The 16421-nt window shown below is 35.4% G+C and overlaps 1 protein-coding gene across 2 annotated transcripts in view; it reads left to right on the top strand.

Annotated features, from left to right (window-relative positions):
• DYNC2H1 (dynein cytoplasmic 2 heavy chain 1) overlaps positions 1–16421 on the top strand; it is a 140981-nt gene that overhangs the window by 111446 nt on the left and 13114 nt on the right. For both annotated transcript variants that reach the window (XM_005516220.3, XM_088051195.1), the window contains 2 exons: positions 2074–2283; positions 4739–4828. In XM_005516220.3, the coding sequence (XP_005516277.2) occupies positions 2074–2283; positions 4739–4828 (300 nt within the window). The remainder of the gene's footprint in view (positions 1–2073; positions 2284–4738; positions 4829–16421) is intronic.

The following is a 16421-nucleotide window of genomic DNA, read 5'->3' as shown; positions in this document are numbered from 1 at the left end:
GGTAGAGAGACTCGAAGGAGAAGGCAAAATAGGTACATCTAAAGGGCAGTGGAGGTTTCTAAAACCCATCACCATCATCACCACCAAAATTGCATTTTGAATCGAATGCAGAACTAGTAAAGCTATAAAGTTCATTTGTTACATTTCTGAGGAAACAGTTTTCAGAACATGCTGGAGTTTGCAAAAGCTTGAGTTTAAGAAGGTAATGGGACAATTTAGGTGAGACTTTATGAAGTTTTATATTATACTAAGATAGCAACACATACAGAACTGAAAGACGGAAAATTATCAAAGTCTCAAAATATGCCTGATTAATATTGGTAGCAAAATACAGTGTTTAATATTAAAGATTAGATTCTACCTTAAGTTTCTTATGATTAGGAAAAGCACTCAGTACTTCAGCAGTTCTTCATCTTAATTCCCAAGCAGGTCATGAGCACACACATATTTTAAAAGCTGATGTGAGTTATATACATAATGGATTTTTGGAGAATGTAACAGGACATTAAATGTATAAGCTTATATTGGTATTCATGTTTAATTTTGCTGTGGAAATGACAGATGGGTTGTTTCAACAAATTCTTAGGGGAAAGCATTAGAAAGAGTGATGAAATGAATCTGAAATTTATAGGCAACTCTTATGTAAAGGATGATATTGAGGAACTTAGAGGACTTCTGTTTCAATTAGCTTTTGTAAATTTGGAGAGTGTCAAAGATTGAGCAAAGCCTCCAAGGTGCAGTGTCTTGGGTTTTTCTTTATTTTGTGCAATTAAACATCCCAATTAGAAATTATCAGCTAGTTAATGCTAGTTTTGTATTAAAATTTACATATACTCAACAAATTAAGGTGTCAGAAAAACTGATGTGAAACTGGTACTGTGATTTTTGAATGCATGCAAATAAAAAATGTGAAGCATAACAATTGTAAATACTGTATGCTTTGGCATTTTGATCAATAACTTTGTTGTATACCTTTTTAGCAATGTTGGAAGACTTTATCCTTCCTTCTTCTGTTTGTCAGTCATAAGCCAAAGTATTGCTCATCCATTTAGCTTCTCTCATATTTTAGCTTGCATACTGAGTGCAGTATGAGCTTGAAATTAAAAATGTAAAAGTTCTGACAAACACATTCCCAGTGCCCGGGAAAGATTATAGAGGTAAATATCCTGTGTGTTCTGGAAAGCAAGATGCCATATGACAACTCAGAAATTTATTTAACCTGAAAAGTAATCAAAACTTGTTATTTTAAGACAACGTATTTCAGAGAAAGTAAAACCTGATTTTATCTTTACTAAATTACTAGAAATTGAAATAGCAAAACATTTTTTCCGATAGGCTACGGTTTACTTTTTTGCATTTATGCCTTATAGAATTTTCCAAAAATTTTTTAATTTTACAGCTGGAATTCATTGCAGCATCTTGCCACATGACAGGTTGGCAGTTTCTTAACATATGCAAAAATATATTTATATAATAAGTTGAATATGAATTAACATTTGCAAAATTGCACTATCTCTTGAAATTATTGAATAAATTTGGATTGTCGGTGGCTTTAGTGGAAGGGAAGTAAGTAGTAAAAATGGCAGTGTGAGAGCAGCGGTACCTCTCAGTCTGAGTTACTCAAAATTTAGGTATAATATTATATTAATTTTGTATTTATTGTATTTAATTCAATTCCATCTTGAACTAGCCTCATGAAGTAAGAACTGGCAGCATAGTTCACAGTACCCCGTAAAATCTTGTTGTGCTGAGTACACCACTGCTTTTTATACTGACACATTAACAAAAATACTAAAAGCAGTGATTCAGCTAAGTAAAGATTTTTCAGCAGTTCAAGTACGTTTGAAGTAACTGGGTAGACACAATTGTCCCAGAAGAGTGGTGCCTTTATTGAACATGTCACAGACAGTACTGAAAGTATCACTATACTTTTAATTCAGTGTCAGAAAAGGGCTGCTATTGCTACTACTTCAAAACTAACAAGGTCATATGAAGTATTACAAGTACTAATGTGTTGTAGGACATCATAGTTTCCTTGAGTTTATTAACTGGATATCACATGTTCTTTCTTAGAATTCTAACCTGATCCATCAGAAAGTGTCTCCTCCTGCAGAACAACAAGGATCTCCAATCTTATCATTCATTACTCTGGAACAATTCAATGCCATTCGCCTTGTGCAGAGTGTCCATCAGTCACTTGCTTCTTTAAGTAAAGTCATCAGAGGTACCGCACTACTGAGTTCTGAAGTACAAAGACTTGCAAGTGCTCTGTTAAACCAAAAGGTAAGTCATTTTGTAATGAATATACATTATAAAAAGCATTGAAAAAACCAAGGAAACTGAACTAATACGCATTTTCATGTTCTAATTTTTTTTATTGATAAAGACTTTAAAATTGAGCTCTTTTAAAGATAGAAACTCTAAAACACAAACATATTTTTCTGGAAAAGTTTTCAGAAGTTTTTGCAGAAGCTTCTGAATGTATTACTCTCCTATCGAGCTTCCTCTTAAAGGCAAATCCAATAAGGTTAGAAGTTGTGTCAATTTCAAATACCAAGTTATGCTAGATAAGTCAAATATATTAGCCTGTAGAATATGTAAATCTGTCCCTTTATAATTTTTACATTTTCTTAAAATTTAAGTTGTAATAACAGTTCTCTTTGCATTTATTCAGTATGGAGTATTGCCATACCTCACCAGCCAAGATGTGCCTATCACCAGCCTCTCATCTCACCCTGTATTCTTGATATACAAGAAAAACAGTCAAAATTTGTACTCATATTTTCTCCATGTTTTTTGGAATCAAACTGGTCATGTTTATAAACTGGTACAATTAGTGACATCAAGTTTACATGCTCTATCATTAATATCTAGATAATTGAGTTAAAACATAGTCAAACATTGATGTGACATGAAACTGGTTTTGTTTCACCTCCAGCAACTGATAAATTCTGTCAATGCTGATCCATAGATATTGAGATCGCTTCTGCGATGAACAATAATTCCTATTATCATCCTGTTTATCTTCATGTGAAGAACGAGTGCTGTTGAAAAGATTGTTATGCATTTATTGATCTATCAAATTCTAATCAAAACAGTAATTAAATTTGTTGTCTTTTTAGATTCACAAGACAGCATTTGTTAGCAAAATTGCTGTACAGTTAGAAAAAATTGCATTTTCTTGTTAGCAATCTCACTGCCTTTTACAACACGCTTTGACTGTGTGGTAGAAACTGGCTCTAAGTCCAGGCCATAGTGAATGGAAATGACACATGTAATAGGCATTCTTTAGTTCTTACACTTTCCTTGTTACTGAGCAAGAGAGCATGGCTTGCTTGTGTGCTTAAGCTGCATGCTTCTATTAGAACTAGCAGGAACTGTAAAGATCATCACAGCTGCAAAAAGTTTCTTAAAAATTCTGTGGATTTTAACCTCTCACAAGCATCAGTTCAGTGCCTCCTGATAGGCTGACTAGTGTTTCTGTCATTTCATCTGCTTACTTACCCACTTTTCTTGTGTAAAAGCTGTATTTGTGTAAAGATGGTGTGTTAGCCCCATACTAGCCACTGTGAAGAAAATTAACTCCATCCCAGCCAAGAAGAGCATAAGTACATCTGAGATACTCTTACATAACATCAATTAGCTAAGCTATTTCTTTAAAGTAATTTAGAGTGATATATTAGCAACATTAGGCAAGTGCCTTCTAAATGATAGATTGATGAGCTGCCTGTAAATGCATATCTAGTAGAAGAGGCTGCAAAAATGCAAGGTTTCAAATAAAGAATTAGTTTCAAAAAATCCTAAGTAGAAAAAAAAAAAAACCCATGCAGTTGCCTGTGCTTTATTAATTGATAGTATATATTCTGGTTTATTTAATTAATTTTTAATTAGTATCCTCAAATCTAGTTACATTCCGGGTAAGCATGGAGTATTTACTTTGAAAGATACCTTTTTTCACAAACTTCTGTGATCAGATTTTGAATGCCTGTTCAGTACATATGCTATTAGAATGGGAACTTCCTGGAAAATGCAGCTGTAAATATTAAACAGTATAAATTATTTAATCTGCTTAGCATTTTCAGTAGTGTGCAATATTCCACAGTTACTGATTTCCATTCATTCTCTTTCTCATAAGTAGGGGAGTCTTGCAGTCACTTTCAGTGTGCTTTAGATTCCTGTGGAGTAGGTAAAATTAGTGTTTCTATCCTCATTTTATAAGGAGGAAGTTTAACAGATGCCCTTTTAAGCCTTTCTTTTTGAAATCTTTTTGAAGATAAATTTATATGGGGAAGTCTTGCAGGACATTTTTTCTCAGGTGTTGCTCTACAAAAGCTGTAAAATGATGAGAAAATAACAATGTGGTGGAATTGTACCAGATTCTCTTCACCACAGAGTCACACAGCTGCATTTTGAAGTCTGAGGAGGCTGCAGCAAAGGAGTGGGAAACTGGTTGCAGCTGAAAGATGACATTGTGACTTTCCAAGAAATAATGCTCTTAGGCCTTTTGGAAATATTTGTGGAACCAACTGATGTTTCCTTATTGAGTAGCAGAGGTTCTTCCAAGTTCTCCACCAACACTGTGTCTGGGCCACACAAAGAATTAGCAGGAATACAACCTTTCTGTTTGTGGAAGTATGTTCTTGATCATTCTATTACCGGTGTCACTTTTTTGGGTTTTTTTTGTTTTTGTTTTTTTTTTAGGTATATTTGACCTCCAGATTATTTATTTTCGTTTCAGTGTCCTGTCACATGGCAAAGCAAGTGGGAAGGTCCAGAAGATCCTTTGCAATATCTCAGAAGTCTTGTAGCTCGAGCACTTGCTATACAGGTAATTTTAAAGAGTCATTCACCTCAGTGTGCTGGTATTGAGTGACACAGTATATTAGGTAAATTCCACTACAGTAGATCTTTACAAACACAGGTCCCAAAGAGTTTTAGATGTGTGAAAAGGTATATAGAAATCTAAAGATCAAGGAATAATGCGATAATATTATTACTTCACAGTGGGTTTGCATCTTAGTCTTTATGGTGAACTGTGGGGAGAAAGACTTTCTACAGTTTACATTTAAGTCAAGACACACTCTTTAATTGGGTAGAGAAATGCCTGTCAAGACATAAGTGAAGCATTTATAAGAAAGATAATGTAGAAATTCATAGATGACTAGTCTTCGAAGAAAGTAATTAAAAGATCTGCATTCTCCAGGTTTACAAGGGGCCATAAGAGAAGGTGCAGAACCTGACAACAGCTCTGTCTATCCACAGTCTGACAGTAAAGAGGTTAATTTTTAGTTAAGGTAAATCTATATATATTTTGATTGACAGAAGTGGTGTATTTAAGATACACAGACAAATAAAAGCAATTTATCTAAATTAATTAGTACATAAGGAAACAGATTCCTTATCTATGTTGGATACATTGAGAGAATACTCTGAGAACCTGCAAGAGAGGAAGACAACTTTAGAAAGGACAGATCTTTGTTACCTCCAGGCGATAAATAGAAAGTTGTTTTGATCTTCATTAACACACCTTGTCCAATGGGATGCCAAGATTTTCGTTAACATTAATGTTGACCATCAGATTCAGAAGAAAGATTTAAGGGCCATGTGTCTTCTAGGCATTACTCTTTTCTAAAGAAACTGTCAAGTAAATGTTTCTGAAGTATTAATAAGATTCTTGCTATGCAAACAATTTCTTTTGGCTAATACTTATTTTTTCTTTAACCTTTCCTTCAAAAAAGGTTTAAAGTACAAAGGAGAAAAAAATACATATAGCAACAAGTGATAATGAAAGTTCAAATGTTACTTGTTCATATAACTTAGTCCCACCTATCTTTTTGCTATTAAAGCCTTTAGTCTTAAAAAAAAGCATAATTTGTGGTAAGTCAGTGTGTTTGTAAGCTTCAAGATTACATTACTGTTTGCAACTTTTACTTTCATTTGGTTGTGACCAAACTGCATGCAATTTTCCTTACTTACATGATTTATTAATGGAAGTCTGAGATTAGAGTTTGAGCTTCTGTGTGGAGTGCACCTCCCATACAAAGTCATAATGCAGAGGTAACAGTGTGAAATCAGTGTTAATAGTAATAGATGAATTTCAACCACACACATCCCAGAAGTTTTTATTTCCATATATTATTCCAGTCAGCTGTTGACTAATGTGCTGCATTATATTTGCTGAATTACCATGATAGTAATCTTCCTTTCTCATTGCTCAAACTACTGACAAAATGGTACATTTGGATTAGTCATTTTTATGAAAATTATTATGAAGGAATCATTTACAGTCTTCAACAGTTATTTATTGTAAGAGAGAGTAAGATTATTAAGGCATAGCTTTACAGCAGATACTTGACTGTGTCCATAAGCAGTAAATTGTTTTAAATTTTTATCAGTGATAACAGCTGCTGGTTGTCTCATTTTATTTCTTTAATGTCAAATATGTAATATAGTTGTGTTTGGAGCAATTCTTAATAATATAGTATCAGTCTGTTTTGTATCTCAGCTTCTAGTCAAGTCACATCTGAAATACAATTTCTATATTTCTATATGGTATATTATTAGAAAAATGTTGATTATTTCTAATTACACATTTTGGTTGAATCATCTTTTTCTTTAAATGTAATTCCAAATCATGATTGTGCCCATTACACCTTCCTGATTAGTCTTGATCATTTTTTAATTAACTTTTCTTTTTTGTGACTTTTCATTATTGATTTTATAAATGTAATTAATCAGTAGTTAATTATAGGTTTAGTATTCAGAAATTCAATAAAGGCTTCAATAAAGATATCTCTTAACTCTGAAAATTATGTTCAGTTTTATATTTCAATAAATGTCATATTTTGGATTAATTTAGTTTTATATGACCAACTTTATAAGCTTTTTTTTTTATAGTTTCTCTTATGTCTCTCTGTTTCATTGACTGTAAGATATTGACTTATACTTTACTATTTGTGACAGGTTTGATTTAGGCATTTTTAAGATGAAATAGGAGACCTTGAAAGATCAAAGTTGTACTGAAGGATTACATTTACTAAGGATGGAGTAAGTCTCTACCTAGGTTATTAGTTAAAGGCTGCCTTGTCAAGAGGTTTGTTGCCAGTGCAGAAAACAATAAAAGCAACTGCAACAAGTATTTAATGGGGATGGGGAAGAACACAAAATATAGGCCAGATGGTAAAATATTTATAGCAAAATTTATAGAAGTGTAAAGATGTTCTGAGAGCATTATGCAACAACAGGCAGAAAAACAACAGGTGTTGCATTTTTAAGTCTGAATTCACTCAGTAAAAAAAAAACCCAAAACCAAAACTGCCTATTGAAAGTGTGAAGAAATTTGTATATGCAAAATGCAGTAGAGGCATGTACTGATGTGTACTATGTTATGGTGACAGACCTGCTGTAAATAGGTGATTTCTTCCCAGGTGAAAATTTTGATATTTGGATGGTAGCTTTTGCTTTAAATTGAAACAAAAGTGTTATGCATTGAACATTCTTCTAAGATGGAATTCTGAATACTTTCAATTAGCATTGCTGACGCTGAACTTTATAATACTGTGTTTCAGCTTGTCTGTCTACAGTGATATATTTGCTACCAACATTAAGCTGTGAAATGTATGAATCATCAGTGATCATTGTATAAAATTTAATGCTTGGTTCTTATACTGTCAGTTTCCTCATGATGGCACCCTAAATGTTTTCTGTGGTTTCCCTTTCCTGGGGTTCATGATGATAGCTCAGCAATAAGGCACACCAGCATGTAAAGGTGTTAAGTGCATCCCAGTGTCTAGGTAAGTGTCTTCTCATGGCTATGGATACCAGCAGGAGAGAGAGGAGACTCAGAACTGCAGCTGTTAAGAGACAAAACAGCAGCCCAGGCAAATGTCAGCTGAATAGCAACCTTAAAAGTTGTTTCAGGTCAACAAATTGGAAATTGATTTTTGTTTCCACAAGAACTAAATAGAGAGCTTAATTTCACCTTTTCAAAAAGGAACCCCAAACCCTTCTCATTCCAAAAAGACCTTGAATTTAATTCTTTTTGACTCAACTGGTTTTATGTCATTTTCAAAAGCAGTTTTTCCTTTGGATGACTGTTAGAGAGCTGCTAAAATTCTTGCAGTGTACATTCTGACCTCAGAATCATAAGCATCAGTTTCAGAGTTCTAATCAAGGAAATGTTTATGAATACTGAAAGTTTTTAGTTGCATAATTTATGAAAGGTTTCATTGAAATTGTGCATTTATCTATAAAGTACTTCCAATATGTAAAGAGGTTAAATTTCATATTTTTTCAAGGGACTTTTATTTATCTTCTGAGATGCTATTTTCTTGTCCTTTTCCATCCTGAGTAAAATCAAAGGTAGTAATATTTAACTTCAGTACCAGTTTGATGACTTAGTATAATTTTTTTTACTATTTTAATGATCTTTTACTATTTAAGGAAGAATAACTTTGTTCCTATTTTGGAACCCTATTCCTCTGTTTCAACAATTAGGTCCCCAGAAAGGGGGATTGGACGCCCAAGGTATATGAGGTTTAAACTCTTGGAAATTGCCTGCTGAATATACTATAAAACCATCTGGGAATAGGAAACCCAGGATTTCTCCTTCATACCCCAGGCATCTAGGCAGAGATCTTAAATTTTCATTCACTGATAATAGGCAGAAAGGCTGCTCTTAGAAAACCAAGGGAATCAAGTCCTCTCAATTTTCACCGGGTTAGAGAAACTCACATAATAAATCTTGTACAAATGCAGAATGGTCATACTCAGTCCTGCTCTTCATCCACTTGGGCACTCCATAATAAGGTCTATCCCAGTCCAAGTAATCACATTTCGTTTCCAGAGTGTTTTCTAGTACATAGCAGAGTTTGCAGCAGGAACAACAGCCTAATGGTTTGTCTTTTACAGTTGTAGGAGAGGCTGATTCAGATGGGTTAGTTTGGCTGGTTCCCCACCTTGTCATTATTCCTTTCAGGGCTTTTTATTTGAACAGCTGTCACCTAGTACCTGTACAGTGGAGAATACTCCAAATTTGGTATTGAAATATTGAAGCATAAAAATTCATAGAAGCAGTGTGTTTTAAATCCACCCATTCCATTATTTTAGTTCAAATTTCCACATTATTCTGAAGAATTAGCATTTTTCTGCTGCTTTTCTTGGCTTCTCTTTAGCTGTCATGAATATCAAAACAAAAATAGAACCGCAGCCTAACATCATCTGCTAAGGAACTGATCCTCAATTGGCTCCCTCATCATGGTGCAGCATGATTTCACTTTGTTCCAAATTTATCAACCAGGATATGTCTTGTAAGACCTTATATCTAATTGACAACTCCTTGGTAAAAATTGGAAATTTGCAAGTACTACTAAGAAAATATGTTTTGTTTGTCTCTAATAGGCAAATTTGAAGCTCTCAGCAGCTGTTTTATCATGTCCCTTTTAATCACTGTCTAAGTTAGATTGCACTGATGAAGTAATGGCTGATAAAGAGCAGTAGTGCTTTGTAAAGAACAAGGGACCAAACAGAATGTGAGGTGAAAGTTTTGGACGTGGACAGGTAACAGGAGTTGTCCATTGAAACAAGATCTAGTATCCAAGGAAATTAAAGCAGAAGCTGAAGCATTTTTTATGCTCTTACAGAAAGCTGTGTTCATGCATTGATACAGTTTCCCCTCCAGGCCCTTCACCATATTTGCAGCCCTTCTTGGGACATTCTCTAATAACATAGTATCTTTCATCTATTGTGATGCCCAAAACTTAACGTGGTTTTTTTTTTGTAGTGAAATGCTTATTTTCCTCCAGAATACAGTGGGTTTTAACACTAAATCTGCAAACTGTGTTAATTCAAAGGTCAGTAATTTCGGTTACCAGTGAACAAGACTTATGTCAAGTTTTGGAAAGAACATTTAGCCTTTTGCACAAAAAACTGGAAAAACAGTTCTTAAAAAGCAGCATTGGAAAAGGGAAAATAAAGCTACACCTGCATTTCTTTTGGTTTCATTGTGAGCTGTTGAAGCTTATTCCCAGTGAGTGTTAGCTGCTCTGTTAAACTGAGGCATCCACAAGTTATGGGCTTCTTAATAAACATCAGGCTTTACTGTTGAGAAAAGTAATCTGTTTCAACAGAATTCAATGGCTGTTCATTAAACTCTTGAAATTCTGAGCATGTTTTGTGATAATGGCTGTTCTACTGAAATTATGAAACACTATCTTGTAACCAGAAGTTTGAGCAGCACCTCTTATCATACCACTAACTAATTATTCAGCTCTTTGATTATAAAATATTTATTGAAGGAGATAATTACTTATAAAAATATTTTTGTGAGTGTTGAATAAAAGAAGACAAACCCAGGTCATTATCTCTACAGACATGTATTTCTGAGAAAGTACCATATTTTAAAGAAAATTATCTTTTTTTCCTAACCTATGTTCAAATTAAAAAAAAAATAGATTTAGTATTCTGTATTTCTTCTGTGGATGCAAAATAGTATTTATTTATTTAGTAAATTAGTCCCAAATCCTAAGTCCTTAGTAAATCAAAAAAAGCTTATATAAGATGTAAAGCTGTAGTTGATATCCTTTATTTAAACTGATAAATTAGTCATCATTCATTGATTTTTCTCTTTAAGCTACTTTTCACAGTACAAGAAGAAATCTGAAAAGATGCAATGATAAAATATTAATCAATTTTATGCATTTAATCTGTCAAAATAAAAAGTGTAGATTGTTCTGTTTCTAATAACTTGTTTTTCACTGTATCTCCTTTATCATGGATGGAGCTGTCTGCAAAAGAGAAAGCAGAGTAAAATGGATAGTCTTGTCTCACAAAAGCTCAAGCAAAAAAGGTTAATTTTAGTACAACTGGTAGAAAATTATGTTATTATCATTCATATATGAAAATGAGTCCTTATGTTATTCTGTCAAAGACTGGTAATTTTAAATTCTGTCCATTAATAAATGAGAAGGCTGCAGCACACACTAATGCACCAATTTGTAGGTTCATCCCATCAATCTGCTTTGCTTTTTTTAGACAGCTTAGAATGGGAGAGGTTTGGGTTGGAAGGGACCTTAAAGACCATCTCATTCTAACCCCCTGGCACAGGCAGGGACACCTTCCTCTAGACCAGGTTGCTCAGAACCACATCCAGCCTGGCCTTGAACACTTCCAGGAATGGGGCATCCATAGCTTCTCTGGGTAACCTGTTCCAATACCTCATCCATCGTCACAGGAAAAAATTTCTTCCCTAATATCCCTAATATCTAATCTAAATCTACCCTCTTTCAGTTTGATGCCATTCCCCCTTGTCCTGTCACTACTTGCCCTTGTAAATAGTCTCTCTCCATCTTTATTGTAGGGCTCCCATCATGTACTAGAAGGTTGCAGTTAGGTCTCCCTGAAGTCTTTTCTACACTGAACAACCTCAACTCACTCAGGCTGTCTTCATAGCAGAAGTGCTCCATCTCTCTGATCCTCCTGGTGTCCCTCCTCTGGACTGGCTCCCACATGTGCTCCCTGTGCTGGGACCCCAGAGCTGCAGGTGGGGTCTGAGCAGAGCAGAGCAGAGGGGCAGAATCCCCTCCCTGGCCCTGCTGCCCACGCTGCTCTGGATGCAGCCCAGGACACCTTTGGCTTTCTGGGCTGGGAGTACACACTGACAGCTCATGTTGAGCTTCTCATCAACCAACATCCCCCAAGTCCTCCTCAGCATGGCTGCTTTCCATCTACTCATCCCCAGCCTATGTTGATACCAGGATACCCAGGTGCAGCACCTTCTAGTGGGTCTTGATAAACCTCAAGAGGTTCCAAGGGACCCACTTCTCAAGCCTGCCTGGGTCCTTCTGGGTGGCATCCTGTCCTTCAGGTGTGTCAACAGCACCACTCAGCTTGGTGTTCTCTGGAAACTTGATGAGGGTGCACTTGATCTCTTAATCTGTGTCATTAATGAAGATAATAAGTAACACTGTTCCCACTATGGACCCCTGGGGGGACACCACTTGTCACTGATGTCCACTGGGACTCTAAGTCATAGGCTACCACCCTCTGGATGTGACCATCCAACCGATTTCTTATCCATCTCATAACTGACCCATCACATCCATCTCTCTCTGGCTTAAAGAGAAGGATGTTGTGAGGGACCATGTCAAAGTTTTTACAGAAATCCAGATAGATGTCCCATAAATTCAGATTTATAGCCCTTCCCTTGTCCAGTGCTGTAGTCACTCCATCATAAAAAGCCACGAGGTTGGCTAGGCAGGACTTGCTCTTGGTTACAGTGACTTGCTGTTCTGATCACTATACTGACAGAAGTATTCTGTCTACTAAAAGTAAGCAGTCAATTGAAAATCCTTTATTGTTTTATTTGTAATTCTGATTTCATAGTTAGAAGTTAATACATAGAAATAAATAATGTAGAATAGTAAGACAGCTTTGTAAATAAAAGGTAGTGTGTTTGTGGCTCATTTTTAACCTCTAGATGGTTTGCTGGGTTGGTGTAACAGTGTGCAAAATACATTATCTCCTGTTTTGAGGTTTTAATTGGTCAAAATCAAAGGTAACATGCTGTAACTTTTTCTCAAATATCATTTTCAGATATTTATTAAAACAATAAGCCCATTTTAAATTATATCTCCGTTCCACAAGCGAGCATCATCCCTAATTAGCAATCTTTTTTGGCATTTCTTTGGGGAAGGCAGAAATGTAGCCGCATCTTGACCTTTCTCTCTTTGAAGGAGATGCCATATTACTGAATTTGAAATTATAACAGTTTCATATTGTATCCCATTGCAAATATATAAAAAATATTTAATATTTCAGAGCATTTTAAGTTACAAGGCTGTCATCTCAAGTTTAGTTTGTGAAGGAAAAGTCTTAAGAATAATTCTTGACTAAACCTTTTATCTTTTGAGTGTGCAGTAGTTTTGCTCTTGAGAATTCACAGTCAAAGCAATCAGACCAGGATACAAGTGCACTCAGCAATTCTGTAAACAGACATGACTGCATTTTAAAACTGATCAATTGAAAGGAATTCAGATTTGGGGTTTTGTTCATTTTGTTGTTTGATTTTTCTCTTAGTAGAGTTCTTATTGGTGTGGTTTTTGTCTCTAAATGTTCAGCAAGGTACATAATTGAAGGAAAAAGAAACCAAACCTTGAGTCAAAGTAGAAGAGTTGTTAAGATCCCTATTTAAAGTGTGTAGTGGTGCTTAAAGTCAGGAAGGATGAATTCCCTCCTGCTCTATAGTGTTTCCCAGTGTGTTCAGCTGAGTGCTATAAATAGAAACTAAATTAGAATGTGTGCCCCACATGGAGGAGAATGTACAAAAACATATTGATATATTTGTATTGGTAATTCCACATCGTCACTCTGAACTAAGAGAGTTATGATCCAATGAGAAATTTGTTCTCTATATCTGAACTTGAATTTCAAAATTCCTGTCAGGTTTGTACTGTTGCAGTGTTGTATGTGCTTTTCCTTATACAGACAGTGTGTTTTCTTACAGGTTCTCTATCATTAACATTTTTAGTATTATTTCTAATATTTCATTATCCCATGTGGTAAATTAAGTAATTGAAATTACCTATATATCAGGCAAAAGGCAGTAAATAATTTAGGACTAAACCAAATATTGCTCATTCTTCAGATATGTAGATTACAAAGCTGTGAAAAAGATTTATTCTGTCGTGTGTATTCATGTATTTTATCACACTGAGAAACTAAAAAGTAATGATTTGAATATATCAACAGAAGAATCCATCAGATAAGAAACACATTAAGATATTACTAGAATAATAAAACTGAAACCAGCGTGTGTATCCAATGATACCATAGAAAAGCAAAGTTCCTAATGACCTTAGTAATGGTCAGAGGGAGTTATTGTTTCTTCTACAATTTTGAGGGCACATCTGAAACACTTGTCCAGTTTGCAGCTTCTAAACTGAAAAACATTACCCATATTGCCCAGAGAGTGTTGTGGAAATATATGATTTGTGGAGGTATCTTTGGAGATACACAGAACTGGAGTAAAAAATGCCCTTAACAACCTAAATTGGTGTTGACCTTGGAGTTACTCAGAATTGCAATTGGATTGGATGCCAAAACGTTAAATTTTATGAATAAGTTATTTCTCTAATGGAAGTAATTAAAAAATGAAAGCTAATATAGCTAAAAAAAAAGAAAACAAAAATGAATTTTAAAATATGACCAAAAAAAGTGTGCCTTTTAACTAAATGGGCAATATTTTTTCATTAAATTGCTCCCTCATGTATGTTTTTCCGGGCTGCTTCCTGAGAACAGGTATGAAAGAAGCTTTATGCCATTCTAATGCTCTTCAGCATTCTCTTAGTTCTCAAGTGTGACAGGACATCTGAAAAAGACCTACAGCCTTTATGATGAGCTGTTCTTTTGGGATTGGCCACAACAAAAGAAATTTGCTTTTGGGTTTAATAATAGGTTTTGTGAGCTTCAGAGAGCTGATACGCTGCACTTGAGGTACCTTTATGCTAACTGCCTCAGCTTTACAACGTAGGAGCAAACAGCAATCCATACCAGCTTACTGCATCAATGAGAAAAAACTCAAAATGTAATTATACTCTGCGTCTACAGGAAGTTGTTATCTTTTGAACAGTAATCCCGTGTTGGAATGTTGTATTTAATGCAGTGTAAGCAGCTTTAGCATGAGCCAGCGTGGTGTGCCAGGATGTCACGTCACAGACTAGCCATGACATCATTTACTTCCTTTCTTTAAATGTAGTTGCATCAGCCACTCTTTCCATTCTGTGATCTCTTTTCCTCATGTAAAAAAACCAGATTTCATCCTTTGCCTTTTAATTGTGGTATCTTTTAGTTATTTTGGGATATGGACCCCACAGAGTTAAACAATTTCTAATTAGGTTGCTTTAGGCTGTTCGATTAACATTCTTACTTATCTGAGAGTTAGGTTAATCATTACTGATATAGTAGAGTTCTGTGACACAGGCACGGGTGAGAGATTTTCTCTGTATTTTGACAGCCTAAAGAGAGGATGTTAACAAAAAATAAATGACTAGTAAACAAGAAGGAAGAAAAAATGGAGAGAGACCGGTGACTGCTGTTCAAGGGGTCATTGTTTCAGTAGAGGAACAAGGACTAATGGAAAACCTATATCTCATGGGGTGTTACCAGGGAAAACGGGCCATAGCAAAGGAAGCAGTTCTTTGTTGGCTCTCTTCATTGTAACACAGCCTTCAAGCTGGTACTGTAAAACAAATTACTGCAGTGCATCCTGTCATTACCAGTGGCTAATATATTGAGTACTCTGTACCCCTGTTTAGTCACACATGCACCATCACAATATAGATTTCAGTGTCCCTGCTCCAGAGCTCTGCAAAGGATTTATGTCTGATGCAACCCTGACTTTGTCCAAGTATTACTGTAGGCAGTCTAGTCTGTTATCTACAAATGAATATTGTATGCCACTGTCTTCCATCCCCTGCAACTTATTTTTGGAGATGGGGAGTTGGTTCCACCATAGTTCCAGTTCTTAAACTTCCTTACCCCAGTTGTGCTCTGCCGTGTAACCGCAAGTGCAATCTAGTGCCTGGTGACTGATCTGCTGGAGAAAGAAGAGACTAGAAGGCATGAAGCATAAGAGTATTGTCTCACTGGATTCTGTGTTTAGTGATCATACAGGAAATATCTGAAAGTAGGTATTTTTGGCATATGTCAATCATGAACTTGTCAGAATGTTGTTACGGTTCTTATGCATCATTCTGGTATCCATATTAAATGTAGGAAACAGAAATTCAGGGGAAGTTAAGTTCCTGTTTTGATAAAAAATGAACAAGTACAGTAACCAGAATGAGATCACATTTGCTAATATTTCTGTCAGCTGTACCTTACTGTGTGTCTGCTTCTAGCACATGGTTAGCCAACATGCTGATGCTAAGGGAACTAGAACATTCACGCTGTAACATGTAACACTGTGCTGTTGTGTATTGCTGACTTCCTCAATAAATAGGGGGGCTGAGGTGTAGCAAACTGAAATAAAGCTTTGAAAGCATCCTGTTTAAAGTAGTAGCCAGTGATTTTGGTCTGCATGAAGGGGAGGGAAAAATTTAAACCAAACATAAACTCCAAATGAAATTACTCTGTTATTTATCATTTGTAAGTATGGGCTAACACCTTATCATACACCTGAAATACTGCAGCATTCATATGTTCATTTAATAAAGGATAACTACCTCAAGAATCATGGCTCAAGGATTTCACACACAAAGAATTACCACAAGGGTGCAAGTTGCTGTATATCAGTTTTTTCTCAGAACCTTAGGCATTATCCCCTCTGGGCTCAATGCCTGGAAAAATCCCTCTATTTCATTTCTTTGAGCTGTAACACTGTCACTCCTGCTTGTGTTTACCACTGAATGCCTGCACTTAGGAGC

The sequence above is a fragment of the Pseudopodoces humilis genome, chromosome 2, assembly GCF_049639895.1.
Source record: "Pseudopodoces humilis isolate 2021_Gansu_Grassland_sample_001 chromosome 2, ASM4963989v1, whole genome shotgun sequence".
NCBI lineage: Eukaryota > Metazoa > Chordata > Aves > Passeriformes > Paridae > Pseudopodoces > Pseudopodoces humilis.
The sequence above is the reverse complement of the archived record's forward strand: the minus strand, read 5'-3'. Positions and strand labels throughout refer to the sequence as shown.